General features: G+C 43.3%; 1 protein-coding gene across 1 annotated transcript in view; it reads left to right on the forward strand.

Moving 5' to 3' along the window:
* Window positions 1-14101, forward strand: part of IQCA1 (IQ motif containing with AAA domain 1) — a gene marked incomplete at its 3' end in the record, with an annotated part of 149583 nt that overhangs the window by 129244 nt on the left and 6238 nt on the right. Inside the window, exons 16-18 of the mRNA XM_058028032.1 lie at window positions 89-285; window positions 9689-9775; window positions 12321-12498. Of these exons, the coding sequence (XP_057884015.1) occupies window positions 89-285; window positions 9689-9775; window positions 12321-12498 (462 nt within the window). The remainder of the gene's footprint in view (window positions 1-88; window positions 286-9688; window positions 9776-12320; window positions 12499-14101) is intronic.

Here is a 14101-nt window from a genome sequence, read left to right on the forward strand (position 1 = left end):
TATGGTGAATAAAAAAGGAGGAATCATTCCATTACCTTTATGGCAGATTTAAATGAAAGCAATAATAATGCCTTATGACTTTTTACAGGTTCCCAAACTGTCCATGAGAATGCTCCTCTGGTGAAATCCCTGCTGCTGGCAGGACCTGCTGGTGTTGGAAAGAAAATGTTGGTCCATGCCATCTGCACAGAAGCAGGAGCCAACCTCTTCAGCCTCACTCCTTCCAACACTGTGAATTATTCAGGCAAGGAAGGCCTCATCATGTTGCTTCACATGATTCTCAAGGTGGGCAATTCTCCACAAAGGTGGCCCAGTTCTTTTGTGGGACAAACAGGGAATGGTAGTTCCTCCATAACAAGCAACATACACAGCTTGGGCAAAGCTGCTTAGCCCAATTTGGAGTTCCTTCCCTGCCTTCAAGTGTTCAGGAGGAATTTCTTGGTGGAAAGGGCTGCCCAGGGAGTGGTGGGTCCAAGGAACAACTGGACGTGGCACTCAGTGCTCTAGACTAATTGAAAGGTGGTGATAAGTCAAAGGTTGGACTTGATTTTTGAGGTCTTTTCCAACCAAAATGGTTCTGTGATTCTGTGAAACCACTTGTTGACAGCCAGTGTGTGCAGCTCTGCAGAGGATTTAATGCCCCAGGAGAAATCACTGGGAGCAGCCATATTTTTCACATTAAGATTTATGGGAGCTTTGTGTTACCTTGAATATGAAAAGCAGCACAGATAAAGAAAATTCTGTTCTCTGTTTATGTGCACATCAGCCAGGAATGCTTGCCATGCAGCATTTAATCAAATGCTAGGCTGGGGGTGGTCAGAAATTTCCTCTCTGGGGCTGTTGCTGGACAAGAGCTCTCTCCCCTGTATTGCTCTCTGTTTACCTATCAGCAAGATCTTCAAAAGAAGGAATCCTAGTTCAGGATTACAGGAACAGAAATGTATGAGAAGTCTGGAAATGAAAGCAGGCATATGAACTGTGAAGAACACAGCCCAAACCCTCCTCCTAAAAAAAAAAAAAAATTAAAAAATACACTATCCTGGCAAGATTTCTTCCAGATTTTAAATGCTCAGTATTTCTGCTCTGCATGGGAGCTGGTAAACATTTCCAGACAAAAAAAAAAAAAAAAAAAAAAAAAAAGGAAAAAGCCAAAGGGAATATTTTTCTAGTGCCAGTGGTCTACTAAAATTGGCCTTGCTGGGGATTTATCAGCTGTATTTCATGGAATCCAGTGTTGGAGCAGGTTTTGTGAAAGGTGAGCAAAGCCACCCCTGAGGAGGTGGTGCCAAGGGAGGGGTGGCAGTGCTGTGATCACACACCTGTGGTGCCGTGGCACTGGCACTGGGCCTGGCACTCCCTGGCACGATTCAGAGCCATGATCCTGAGCTAGCAGCCCCTCCTCTCTGCACATTTCACCTTTCTGCACTCCATGTCTGTGCCCTCGCCCATGGCAGAGCTCAAGGGTTTTGGGCACAGGGGAAATGAGGGAAGCCTTTGTACTCCTGGACAAGGTTCCAGCTGAAGATAGCAAGGGATTTTTTGGATACTTGCATATAAATACTATGAACAATAAGAGGAGCATGCATAAGATGTGTATTTATATACTTTAATAAGAATATACACACACGTCACGTATTCGTGTGTGCTGCAGGTACATTCAAACCCTTGCATTTCCCCACATTAATTAAAAATAACTGGAAACACTTCTCCAACTCCGTCCTCAAAACCATGGGGAGCAGTCCAAGCTTATTTCTCTCTACTTAAATTCTTGCAAAGGACAGTGACACTTCAGTGAGCCCCCATGAGTTCCTGGGATGGAGTCGCTCACAATCCCATGGAATCAGAGCTCTCCAGGGCTGTTGTGTTTCCCCAGTTTGAGGCTTTCCCAGGTGATGGATCATATTTGTCACAGCCCAGGATGAATTTACCTGCAGCAGCCATGGAGACAGAGTGGGAATGTGTTGTTGGTTGTGGGTTATGTACAAATCACAAACAGGATGGGATTGCTAGGAGCGTGTCTTGAGTTGTTTTGTTTTTTAGCATCAGTTTTATTACATGGTTATGACAATGGGAAGATGCCATCAGTTTACATTTCAGGCAGCAGACTAAGAACTTAATGTTGCAACTTACTTTAAAAGTTGTTTGACTAATCACATAAAGTAAAAGCATATTGACAGTAATTTTATGCAATCACTATAAGCACACCTCTTACAGCTTTCCCAAAACCCTCTAATTTTATAAATTCTCACAGGAATGTTGAGCAGGCACAGCAAAGGAAGTACAGCATGCCTGGCACCCTTGCTTACCAAAAGGTGACTTATTCCAACTGCAGCACTGCTGCAAACCCTGCTGCTTGAACAGCACAGGGTTTCTCTTTCCTGGGTGTTCAATCCTTCCCTGTCAGGGTGCCCAGAGCAGCTGTGGCTGCCCCTGGATCCTTGGAAGTGCCCAAGGCCAGGCTGGATGGGGCTTGGAGCAGCCTGGGACAGTGGAAGGTGTCCCTGCCATGGCAGGGGTGGCACTGGATGGGATTTAAGGTCCCTTCCCACCCAAACCAGTCTGGCCTGTCCTAGCAGCATCCAAATCCACTGTGCTCTATTTGCATTCCCAGTTCCTGTGGTGGTCTCAGCTCTCCTCTCACCTGCTGTCCCCACGGCTGAGCATTTCAGCTCAGAGCCTGTAGGTTCTCAGAGCCAGGCTGGAAACAATCCTGCCCCCACAGAATTTCCACCTTTTTATTCCTGACAATGCCAAATGTGCCTCGTTCCCCCCTCTCTCTGCTCCAGTCCAGCAGCACTAACTCAGCCAAATACCTGCCTGTACCAGCAGGAATATAGCAAACACCTTCAAATAATTAATTATTCCCTGTTATTGGGCATTTATGAGACCACAACTGGACTGCCAAATCCAGCTGTTTGGCGCTAAAATAAAGCTGGAGTGAGAGGGAGTTTAGCTGCTGTTTTCAAGATTTTCATGGGATAACACAGAGAACAGAGTCAGACTTTGCCCAGAGTGCACAGAGATGGGACAAGAAGAAATGGGCACAGGTAGCAACAAGGAAAATTGTTTGTGTATTAAGGAGAAAGTTTTATGAGGAGCTAAAGGACAAGGAATCTCCTATATCCTGCAGGAATTTACTGCTACCCAAGCTGAAGGAAACAAGACACGTTCAAAACAAATTCCTTGACAAGAGAAAGCCGAGCACTGGTAACTGCCCTCCCCAAAAAGTTCATTTTTCACCATGGTACAAAAATCTGGTTATTTGGTTAATGTAAGACTACACTGGACAGTGGCACATGTGGCAGACAAACCATGGAAGTTGTTGGTAGCTTGCAGCTGATAATTTATATTTAATATTCTCAGCTCTCAGTCTTGCCTGACCCATCACAGTACCCCCCATCTGAGGGCCCTGTGTGCAGAGATCACTGAAAATGCCCCAAGTCTCCATAATCAGACACTTCTGGGCAGCTTTTTTTGGAAACAGCAACTGTTGTCACGGCAGCTTTGTACTCCAGCTTCCCAGAAGTGCCTTTATGGAGAGTTAGTCAAGCAAAATGCAGACCTGGCACTGCAAGCTGTGAGTGAAGGACAGGAAACATGACAGCTCTTTGCCTATTAAATTCTCATCCACACAACCAGGATTTAGTAAATAAGGATTTATGGTGCTCTGTGGGATAGGTGAAGTTACCTCACACTTTTGATTACCTGTCCTATGTGCAAACAAAAGAGTTTCTGTAATGAAAGGAAACTCTGGAGAGCATAAAATGACCATGAGGAAACTTCCCCTCCATGACTGAAGTGTTGGCTGCTGGTACTTGTTTGGTGGGAGATGCCCTAAACAAGTGAATAGGATTGGGGAAAAAATGAAACTTTAATTTGTTTCAGATGCAAAAGCAAAATTCTTTTTCCCCCCCTCCCTTTCTCAGGGAGGGGACTCACAGGAGACACAGCAGCCCTGATCCAAGAGAGGCTCGAGTGTGACTCCAGGCAGGCATTTTAATGTCATCCAGAGGAAATGACTTCTCATAGCAGAGCAGAAACACCAGCGTTTCAATCTGCCTGCTCAGAGATGGAAGGGAGGTGGATATTGAATAGGGAAACTATTGAAAGAGGCTGAAAACACCAAGCTTGAGCAAATCCTGCCAGGGCAGCTCTGCTTCACTGCATAAAGGCAAGGATCTGTGTCCAGCAGAGACGCACTTCCCAGAAATCCCCCCCCCAAAAGAAAACTCACTCTTGAAGCGTGAAGCAGAATATTCCACATTGTAATCTTATTTATTACAATAAAAAATATTTATGTATTTTATTATAAAATGAATATTGAAATATTATTTATAAAATAATACTGAAATATTATTTATTTCAATGTAATATGTAATGATTTCAATGTAATGAAATATTATTTATTTAATATTTCAATGTTAAATATTATTTATTTCTAATGTGGAATATAACAATATGTATAATATATATTATATAATATATAATATTTTATATTATAATAAATATATATTTTGCATTATAATATAATAATGTAATATTACACAACAATTTAGTGAAATATTATTTACTTAATATTTAAATAGTAAATATTATTTATTTCTAATGTGGAATATTATAATATCATAATATGTATAATATTATATATGTCATGTAATATCTATAATAATAATTATATATTATACATGATAATAAAATACAATAATAATGTAATATTACGTAACAATTTAATGAAATATTACTAATTTAATGTTTCAATATTAAATCTTATTTATTTCTAATGTGTAATAAAATAAAATAAAATAAAATACAATCACATTATATATCTTAATATAATCATATTATATTATCATATTATATATCTTAATATAATTATATATTATCGTATTATATAACTTATATTATATTATATTATATTATATTATATTATATTATATTATATTATATTATATTATATTATATTATATTATATTATATTATATTATATTATATTATATGTATGATGTAATATTATATACAATAATAATTATACATTACACATTATAATATAATACAATAATAATGTAATATTATGTAACAATTTAATGAAATATTACTAATTTAATATTTCAATATTCAAACTTATTTATTTCTATGTAATATTTATGTAAAAACTTATAATTTCTATGTAACAATTTAATGAAATATTATTTATTTAATATTTCAATATTAACTGAAATATTCCACCCTGGAATATTCCAATTAAGCCCCATTTCCCAGCCTGAGCTGCCAGCTTGTGCCAATTGGCTCTCCTATGTCCCCGTAAAATCCTGGAAAGATGCAAGGAAGGGCAGGGAAGGAGGCATGGAAGCAAAATCAGACTCAGAAAGGGGCAAGGGCAGAATGCCCAACCCAGTGACACAAAAGCCCAGGTAGTTCAGAGCTTTAGCTGCAGGCAGTGAAATGTCGAACAGGGGGTTAATCACTAGCAGAGGGACCCATCCCCTCTGCCGGCACAGAGCACACACAGAGCTCATTGTGCCCCGAGCCACCCCTGGGGAAACCTCCTCAGAGCAGCTCTGGCCAGGCTGAAAGGTTGGGGAGAGGTGGCCAGGAGGAAATGCCAGCAGGGGAGCTCTGTGTGTGTGTGTCAGCTCGGTGTGAGCTGTGCAGGGCCACAGGGATTAATATTGTCCAGAAATATTTCAGCACCATCAGTGCTGGGGGATTCTTATCAGCCTCTTTGGGTCTGCTCTTTAGCAACTCAGAGGTGACTGTACAAGTGTTACACCCAAGAAAGGGATGTGACGCAGTTTATTTAGATTAAATTATACAACTCCAGCATTTAGAGGCAACAGAATTTTGAAGTCTGCCATTTATTTAAATTTTTTCCCACTGATTTGTGTTCATTTGTTCATAAGCACTGCTGTATTGTCAGCCAGACCATTGTTCTGGCAAGTTGAGGAGCTTGTCCTGCTACACTGACAGAATTCTCTGTGTGTTTAGCATTTCCATGCCACAAGACTCTCCCACCACAGCTAAAATTTTGGAACAGTACAATGAGTCTTTCTTCCAGCATCCAAAACAATTCTGCTCTTGGTGCAGCTCAGCCTGCTGGAATTCTTAGATCCTTGATGTGTTAAGTATCAAACAGTGCTCAAATATGCAATTATTTCTGTGAGAAAGAAGCTTGAACTTGTATTACCCTAAGGTTAAAAATTAAATTTATCCTGTTCAAGTCATTTTCTGCCTCACAAACCAGAATGCAGTGGCATCATCTCTGTAGCACAGGAATATTTACCTGGTGATGCTCCCGCTGATGAGGTCTGATCACAGCTTTCAGTGCAGCATTTCTGGGGGTATAAACTACAGAGCACTAAGTTTTTCAGCAATTACTTGAGCTTCCAGAAAATCTTGGGCCTTTAAAAAAAAAATTCCATCAAATCCTTCAAGTTTGGAGGAGCCTTGTGCAACATGTCCTGGGCAAGAATCACATTCCTGCATTTTCAAGTGTAACAATTTAACTGTTAAACTCTGTCTCCCAGGTTTGAAAAGCTGAACTCAAGGCTTTCAAAAGTGCTGTTTGATCTTTGGTGACTCTTGACAGCAGGATGAGAGGGATTTTTTTTTTTTTTTTCCCCATAATGATTTTCCCAAAGAGCAAATCTCGCTCAGTGTGGTATTAGAAGGGTTAAGGGGCCATCTGCTGGCAGCTCCAACAAATTGTGGAATTGCAGCGAAGCTAATAAAATTTCAATTACAAATTAATTATGTACAGTGCATTTAATTATCCATGGATTCAAACTGTCCGTGGATAATTCAAATGGAGCATTTCACAGGGGGATATACAGGCAGCTACAGATCTGCCAACAATTTAAATTAGATGCCAGTGGATTCTGGGGGTCTCATCTGGATTCCCAAGAAGAAACAGCCAGGCTCAAACACACTGTGTTGAATTGGGTTATATGAGTGTCTATTAACACCTGACAAATCATGGAATGGTTTGGTTGGAAGGGATTTAAAGCTCATCCAGTGCCACTCTGCCATGGCAGGGATGCCTCCCACTCTCCCAGGGTGCTCCAAGTCCCAATGTCCAGCCTGGCCTGGGACACTTCCAGGGGTCCTGGGGCAGCCACAGCTGCTCTGGGCAACAAACACATGCAGGCCATTTTCTCCATTTAGCTCTTTGCCTCAAAACAGAAAACACAGGGAATTCTCTCTTTAGGGGCCGAAACTGAGGTTATTCATTCTATTTCCACTTAGTGGAGAAACAAAGGGGGCAAAGAAGATGGAAGATGTGATCACACTGAGCATTATCCTGTAAGAGTTAAAAGGAAGGTGTAATCTGGTTTCAGACCTCAGGGGGCTGCATTTCAGGGAGGATGCTCAGCACAGAAACCATCTCCAAGCCAAACAAGGAATACCTACACCTCCCAGCCTGTGGTGACCCCACCAGAAGGACAAAGAGAGACACCAGCAGTGTCCAACCTTGGCCAACAGCATTTGTAGCCTCTGTAACCTTTCCCCACCCTTGTTTCCCACTGCAGCAGCTCCCCATGAATGTGATATCTTTTCGAATAAGTTGGTTTTATTTTTTTCCATCTTCACTATTAGCATTAAATGTTTGAGTTCCTGCCATCCACCAAAGGAAGAAGCTCAGGAAGGACATGGACCTGTTGAGTGAGCCCAGAGGAGGCCACCAATCTGATCAGAGGGATGGAGCACCTCTCCTACAAGGAAAGGCTGAGACAATTGGGATTGTCCAGCCTAGAAAAGAGAAGGCTTGAGGGTCACCACAGTGCCCCTGTGAAGGCTGACCAAGAACAGAGGTCAGATAAAGAATAAAGCAGGGATTTATTAAAAGGATCTCCTCAATGGACACACCTTGGGCAGCACAAGAGCCCAGACAGGGCTGCACCCAAGATGAACCAAAATGGGCACAAAAATGGATGACTGGTCATGGGATCTCTAACTTTTAAAAGTTCTGGTCCATTTATATCTTGGAGTTAATTGTCTAATTACAGCTTTAGGTTATCAAATCCCATCCTGCTTGTTTTTCTCTCTCCAGCCCACGTTGTTTGTGCTCTTGGGCTGAGATTTGGATCATTTGTCCTTGATCCCCAGCTAGAGCAGGAATTGTTTTGTCTCCCTGCTCTGTGCACAGAGCTCAGCATCTACTAATATGAAGCTCAGACCCACACACTAGAGCAGCACAGAATGTAAAAAATATAAAAGCTCAAACCTGAGGCATCACTTCCAGTGCCTTAAAAGGCTACAAGAAAAAGGGAGAGAGGCTATTTACAAGGGCCTGCAGGGACAGGACAAGGGGAAATGGGTTTAAACTGACAGAGAGTGGGTTTAGATGGGATATTGGGAAGGAATTGTTCCTGTGAGGGTGGGCAGGCCCTGGCACAGGGTGCCCAGAGCAGCTGTGGCTGCCCCTGGAAGTGTCCAAGGCCAGGCTGGATGGGGCTTGGAGCACCCTGGGACAGTGGCACAGGGGTGGAATGGGATGAGCTTTAAGATCTTTTCCAGCCCCAACTATTCCAGGATTCTACAGTCCAAGTGGACTTGGAGGGATCACCTGACATATTCTAGAACTGACCAGCTGCCACCATCAAAGTGTCACACACTGAAGGTGGCACTGCTCCCACTTCACCCCACCATCAGCACAGCAAACAAAGTGACCAGCCCTTGTTCCCCGTGCTCTCTCCCATCCCCAGCCCACCCCTCCTGCACTCCCACACTCACTCTTTGAAGCACAGCCACCAAAATGAGCTGCAGTGCTGCTCACAACTCAATTCCTCCTGCCTGGCTGCCAATCAGCCAGCAGCCTGTGATGTACACAGCCCCTGGGTTTTGTCAGCTGCCTTCCTGGAAGCAGCAGCTTCAACTAGGGGGAATTAAAGGAAAAAAAAATTTAAAAAAGCAAAAGGCAGGATAGAAAGAAGCTGTGCCTGTCTCTCTCTCTCTCGTTACCGCTGACTCCTCGAGCCGTCACTTTTTGTTGCTGAGCAAACTCTGAGAGCCACTGGAAAGTGATTAAAATTTGGCAGCAGAGTGTCTAAACCTCTGGAATGGCTCAGCCTCTGGCGTTTCTATAGCAATGGGGAAGAGTGCAGGATGTGGAAAAAGCCTGTAGCATTGCTGCCATCCTGCTGTGAACCAGGGGTATCGAGCCTCCCACTTTGGAGCAGGAAAAACCAGTTTTGGGCAATGCCCCCACCCCCCCCCCCCCTTCAAATTTAATTCTTGGGCTCACTGGAAATTAAATGTTTCAACCAGAAGATTGACAAACTGTTTTGCTTAATGAAGAGTGCCCTCCCTCTCATGCAGCAGCCGTGCCTTGCCTGTTTCACCATCCAGAAAAGCAGGGTGGGATCCTAAAGCTGCCCTTGGACCATGATTTTCCACTGAACACCAAATCCAGGCTTCCTCTTGCAGGAGCACAACTGAATGTGTGCTGCGAAATTAAAGATAAGCATAGCAGACAAAATGATCCAGTCTGGGGTGGGCTCTTAGTGCTCCATTCCTAACTAGAAAGAGTTGGATTTGCCAAGCACTGCTGTCTGTGATTGCTCAACATTCCCAGGGATAAAAAATGAGCCAGGCTAATTGAGCTGCTGCAATCTGGATACAAAAGCCCAGTGACAGGCTCCCAGGTATGAAATTGCAGCTGCTTTAATCAACTCTTTGCCTTCTCTCCTAGGTGGGCAAGGAATTGCAGCCTTCAGTGGTGTGGATTGGAGACACAGAGAGAATATATTCCAAAGGGGCAGCGAAGGGAGAAGATGAGGTGAATTCTTCTTTATTTCAGTGCAGATAATTTCTCCTGTTGCACTACAGCCCGCACAAAGCACATACCACTATGGCCAGACCTGCCAAAGCTTGCTTGATAATAGCTTGTCTCACTAACTTTTTTTTTTTTTTTTAGCTTTTAAGAGAGTCTTGTGACTTCTTAAGAGCCCCCAAGAGGTCACATTTCTCTCTTCCACCTATCCTTGCTTTATTTAAAAATAGTCCAGTCACTGCTCATCAGTGCCCTGGAAAGTAAAAGGGAATAATGGAGAATTTCAAAATATGAGGCAAAAAGCTAAAAGTTGAGATGAGCTTAAATTGTTCAGCTCTATTAATTTGAGAAATTGGATGGAGCCAAAGTGAACAATAAAGTAACAAGGATAGATTTCCACTGCAAAAACAATGAGCCTGTGTTAAATAGTTACAATTACAGATTATTTTCTTTGGGTTCTCAGGAGTCCTAATGCCACTGCTTCCATTCCTTCCTCTCCTGTGGGGCTTCCCCATTGGAAAGAAAATTAAAATTCTGCCCCATATTCACAGCAACCACACCACCCCAGTTCCTGTTGCCTGCAGAATATTTTGCTATTAGAGCTTTATGTGAAAAATTAAACCTTTTTTTCTTAGGGTGTCTGTGGGGTGGTCACAAGAATGTATTTTGGAAAGGCAGCACAAGGCAACCCAATCTTGGCTGGGGCTGTTCCTTCTGCCAGGGCTGGGTGAGGTGGTGGCTGTGCAGGGATCCTTAGGGGTGATGCCTCAGGTTTGAGCTTTTATATTTTTCAGGTTCTGTGCTGCTTTAGTGTGTGGGTCTGAGCTGCGTATTATGGGATGGTGAGCTCTGTGCACAGAGCAGGGAGACAAAACAATTCCCGCTCTAACTGGGCACCAAGGACAAATGATCCAAATATCAGCCCAAGAGCACAAACAACGTGGGCTGGAGAGAGAAAAACAAGCAGAATGGGATTTGATAACATAAAGCTGTAATTAGACAATTAACTCCAAGATATAAATGGACCAGAACTTTTGAAAGTTAGAGAGCCCATGACCAGTCATCCCATTTTGTGACCATTTTGGTTCATCTTGGATGCAGCCCTGGCTGGGCTCTTGTGCTGCCCAAGGTGTGTCCATTGAGAAGATCCTTTTAATAAATCCCTGCTTTATTCTGTAACTCTCTCCAGCCTCTGTTCTAGGGCAGCCTCTCAAGGCATCAGAGGGACCCTTAGTGGTCCCCACAGTGGGAAGGAACCTTTCTCTTGGGCTCAAACCCTGACAGAAGATGCAGATGGGGACTAAAATTAAGATTAGGGGCCCAAAATGGCCTGGATTACTCATGATCCTTGCTTGCTTTGCCATCTGTGTAGAAAACTTTCTTGTCCTGCCCACTTCAGAGTCCAGGGTGTCCCCTCTGGCCCTGGTACCCATCCCAAGACCTTCCCCCTTGGTGGGAGCCTGTTGGCTCCAGGCTTGGGATCGCACACATCCCAAATTGTTCCCAGCACACCCAACACTTAGAGGAGAGAGCATGGACCTGGGAGGACAGGCAGAGTGCTGGAATTTTGGAGAATGGTTTGGGTTGAAAGGGGCCTTAAAGCTTCCACCTCCTGCAGGGCAGGGACATCTTCCACTAGAGCAGGCCCATCCTAAAAGATGAGCTAAGCTCAGCCTTCAGAGGCCAAAGCAAGCATCAGTCACTGTGCTCATCCCAGGGTGACAGAAATGCACAGCATGACCATGAGAAGAAAAGGAATGGCCCACCAAATGTATTAAGACAAGCTTATTTAGGAGAAAAAAAGTGCTACTCTACCCCAAAACTTGTGGGAAAGCTTATGGATTAACACTAATGACACCACAACAATCTGGTGAGGCTTCTCCAGCCAATATTCACTTGAACATTATCAAATATAAATAATATTTGATATAAAAGGTTCTCCAATAAAAGGTTGTGCTCAATACTCATTTGCTCTGTAAGCAGCAGTTAAAAATGTGTTACAAAGTCAAGCAGTAAATTATTGCAAAGAAATGAACCCTGAGCTCCCAGAACCTTTGTTCTCAGAGCCTCAGCAAAGTTTAAAAGCACAGCAAAATAAAAGGGAGTGCATTTTTCACACTTAGAAGTCAGAAAATCATAACCTCCAAGAGCTGGGAGGATTCCAAACCACGTTACAATTTTCTACCTGTCGAGGTTCATCAGGTGTGCAGGTCCCTGCAATATTTCTCCTTGAGCTGGAAATAAGGATTTCCTTCTTCAAATTAATTGTTTCCTGCCTGCCTTTGAATAACCAGACCATAAATTCAGTAGTGAAAGGCACTGGCACAAACCAAAACAAAAACAGAAGCAGAAATCAAGTGTTTATCTGAATTTGAGGAGGCAGAATCTTCCTACCTGTGTTGATATCTCACCAGCTCACACCAAATACAACCAGAGCACTGAAAAAACCCCAAAATCCTGTTGCAGGCAGCAGGTCCAGCTCCAGCTCATTAGCTCTGAGCTGTCATCATCCTTAACAACTCTTTCCTTCTCCTGTTCCCACGTGCTGCAGGTGAACTTCAAGCGCCTGGCCAGGCTGCTGCCCCAGTTCCTGAGGACTCTGAAACCCAAGGACAGGGTTCTGCTCGTGGGCACCACCAGGAGACCCTTTGATGCCAATGTGGGACCTTTCTGCAAAGTCTACCAGAAAATCATTCTCATCTCAAAGCCTGACTACCTGACAAGATTTGGCAAGTATTTCAGTCATCCTCGGGGTTAATCCCACTGCTTCAAATCCCTGCTTGTTGCCTGGTCATCCTCAGAACTGCCCTTCAGCTCAAGTCATGCCCCTGGTGTGTCTCAAGTGCTGGAAATGTAGGTTAAATCAATACAGGTTGCTCCAAAGGCCAAATAATAAAAGTGGAAGCTGGGAGAATAATTTAAAATACTCTTCACCACCAATTCACATTTTTCCATGAGTTCTGAGCTGGTTCCCCCCCCACCCCCCACCCCATCTCAGCACACATTTTATATTTTAATTTTTTTTTTTTTTTAACACATTGCTTCTGAATTTCTGGTTCCAGTTTGCAGGTCTGAATTTCCAGTCTCCGTACTCCAAACAACACAACTTCTCAGCCTCTCCAAAACCAAAGCATGTCAGGAGGACTAAATTTTTTCTCTCACAAATTCCACTTTTTGTGCTTACAGATCACGAGAGAATTGTACAGGCATCCATGATTTTGCATGTTTGGTCTATCAAATGTTTGCAGTGATAAACAAGCCCTCCCAAATTCTTTCAAAATCATTGAATATTCCATGTACTGAGACTCAAAGCTTTCAAGGAAAACAGGGGTATTTTCTAATAAAACAAACCTCCAACATTTTGAGGTTTTAAGCGCCCTGAAATCTGCAATAAACGGCAATAAAAGAAAACCCCTTTGGCTCAGGGACCTTGGCACACAGGCACTCTCTGCTCTGTCCAGTGCCACCTTGTTACAAAACTCTGACAAACACATTGTGAAGTATAGTTCCATCCTGCATCCCTCAGGGGCAGCTCAGGCACCCAGGTGTTGCACATCTGGGTGAGCCCAGGACAGAGTTTGGCTGCCTAGCACATTGCAAACCTCTCCCAGGTTGCATCATTTTCCTGCTGTGGATGGGAAATGGTCACCAAGCAAGGGAACAAGTGTTTCGTGTTAGGTGACAGCTCTGAGGAATTGCTGAGAGATAAGGAGACATGAGCAAAACCCAGAGAAAGGAGGTGACAGGAGCTGAATTGAGCTGTGCACACTTCTGGGGGTTGAACTGCCACGTTCTGGGACTCTCACCACTAACCTGGAGTCCAAAAAAATGGCCAGCTCAAGGGATTTCGACTGCACACTTCAGAATGCCCAAAAAAGTTAACTTGTGGCATTTTAAAGCAGAATAAATGTGTGGCTTTAATTCTTTGATGTTGCCCTTCTTCAGACAGTGCCTGGCTTGTTCTTCAGCCCCAAGCTTCCCTGAAGTTCTATGGAAATAGGATCTTCAGGTCCCAGTGCTGTCAGTTTTCAGTGCCTGACACCCCCTTTGAGAAGGAAAGAAACTTGTTTTGACAGAAAAATAATGACATAACAAATACTTGTAACACACAGTGCACAGCTACCTGTGTGCTGCAGCCCTCCCTCTGGTTACAGAGCAGAGGATTCCAATCTGTGCTCAGTGGGAGCAGTAAATATACAATGGAAATCATTAAACTGGAAGATTCACAATCCCATACTGATTTCTTGCCATTAATCACCCAGCAAGGCAGTGCCTTGTGTTACACACCTGCACCAGGAGCTGCAGTACACAATATCTGCCTGTGTGCATCAA

Source organism: Melospiza georgiana, chromosome 7 (genome assembly GCF_028018845.1).
Source record: "Melospiza georgiana isolate bMelGeo1 chromosome 7, bMelGeo1.pri, whole genome shotgun sequence".
Classification (NCBI taxonomy): Eukaryota; Metazoa; Chordata; class Aves; order Passeriformes; family Passerellidae; genus Melospiza; species Melospiza georgiana.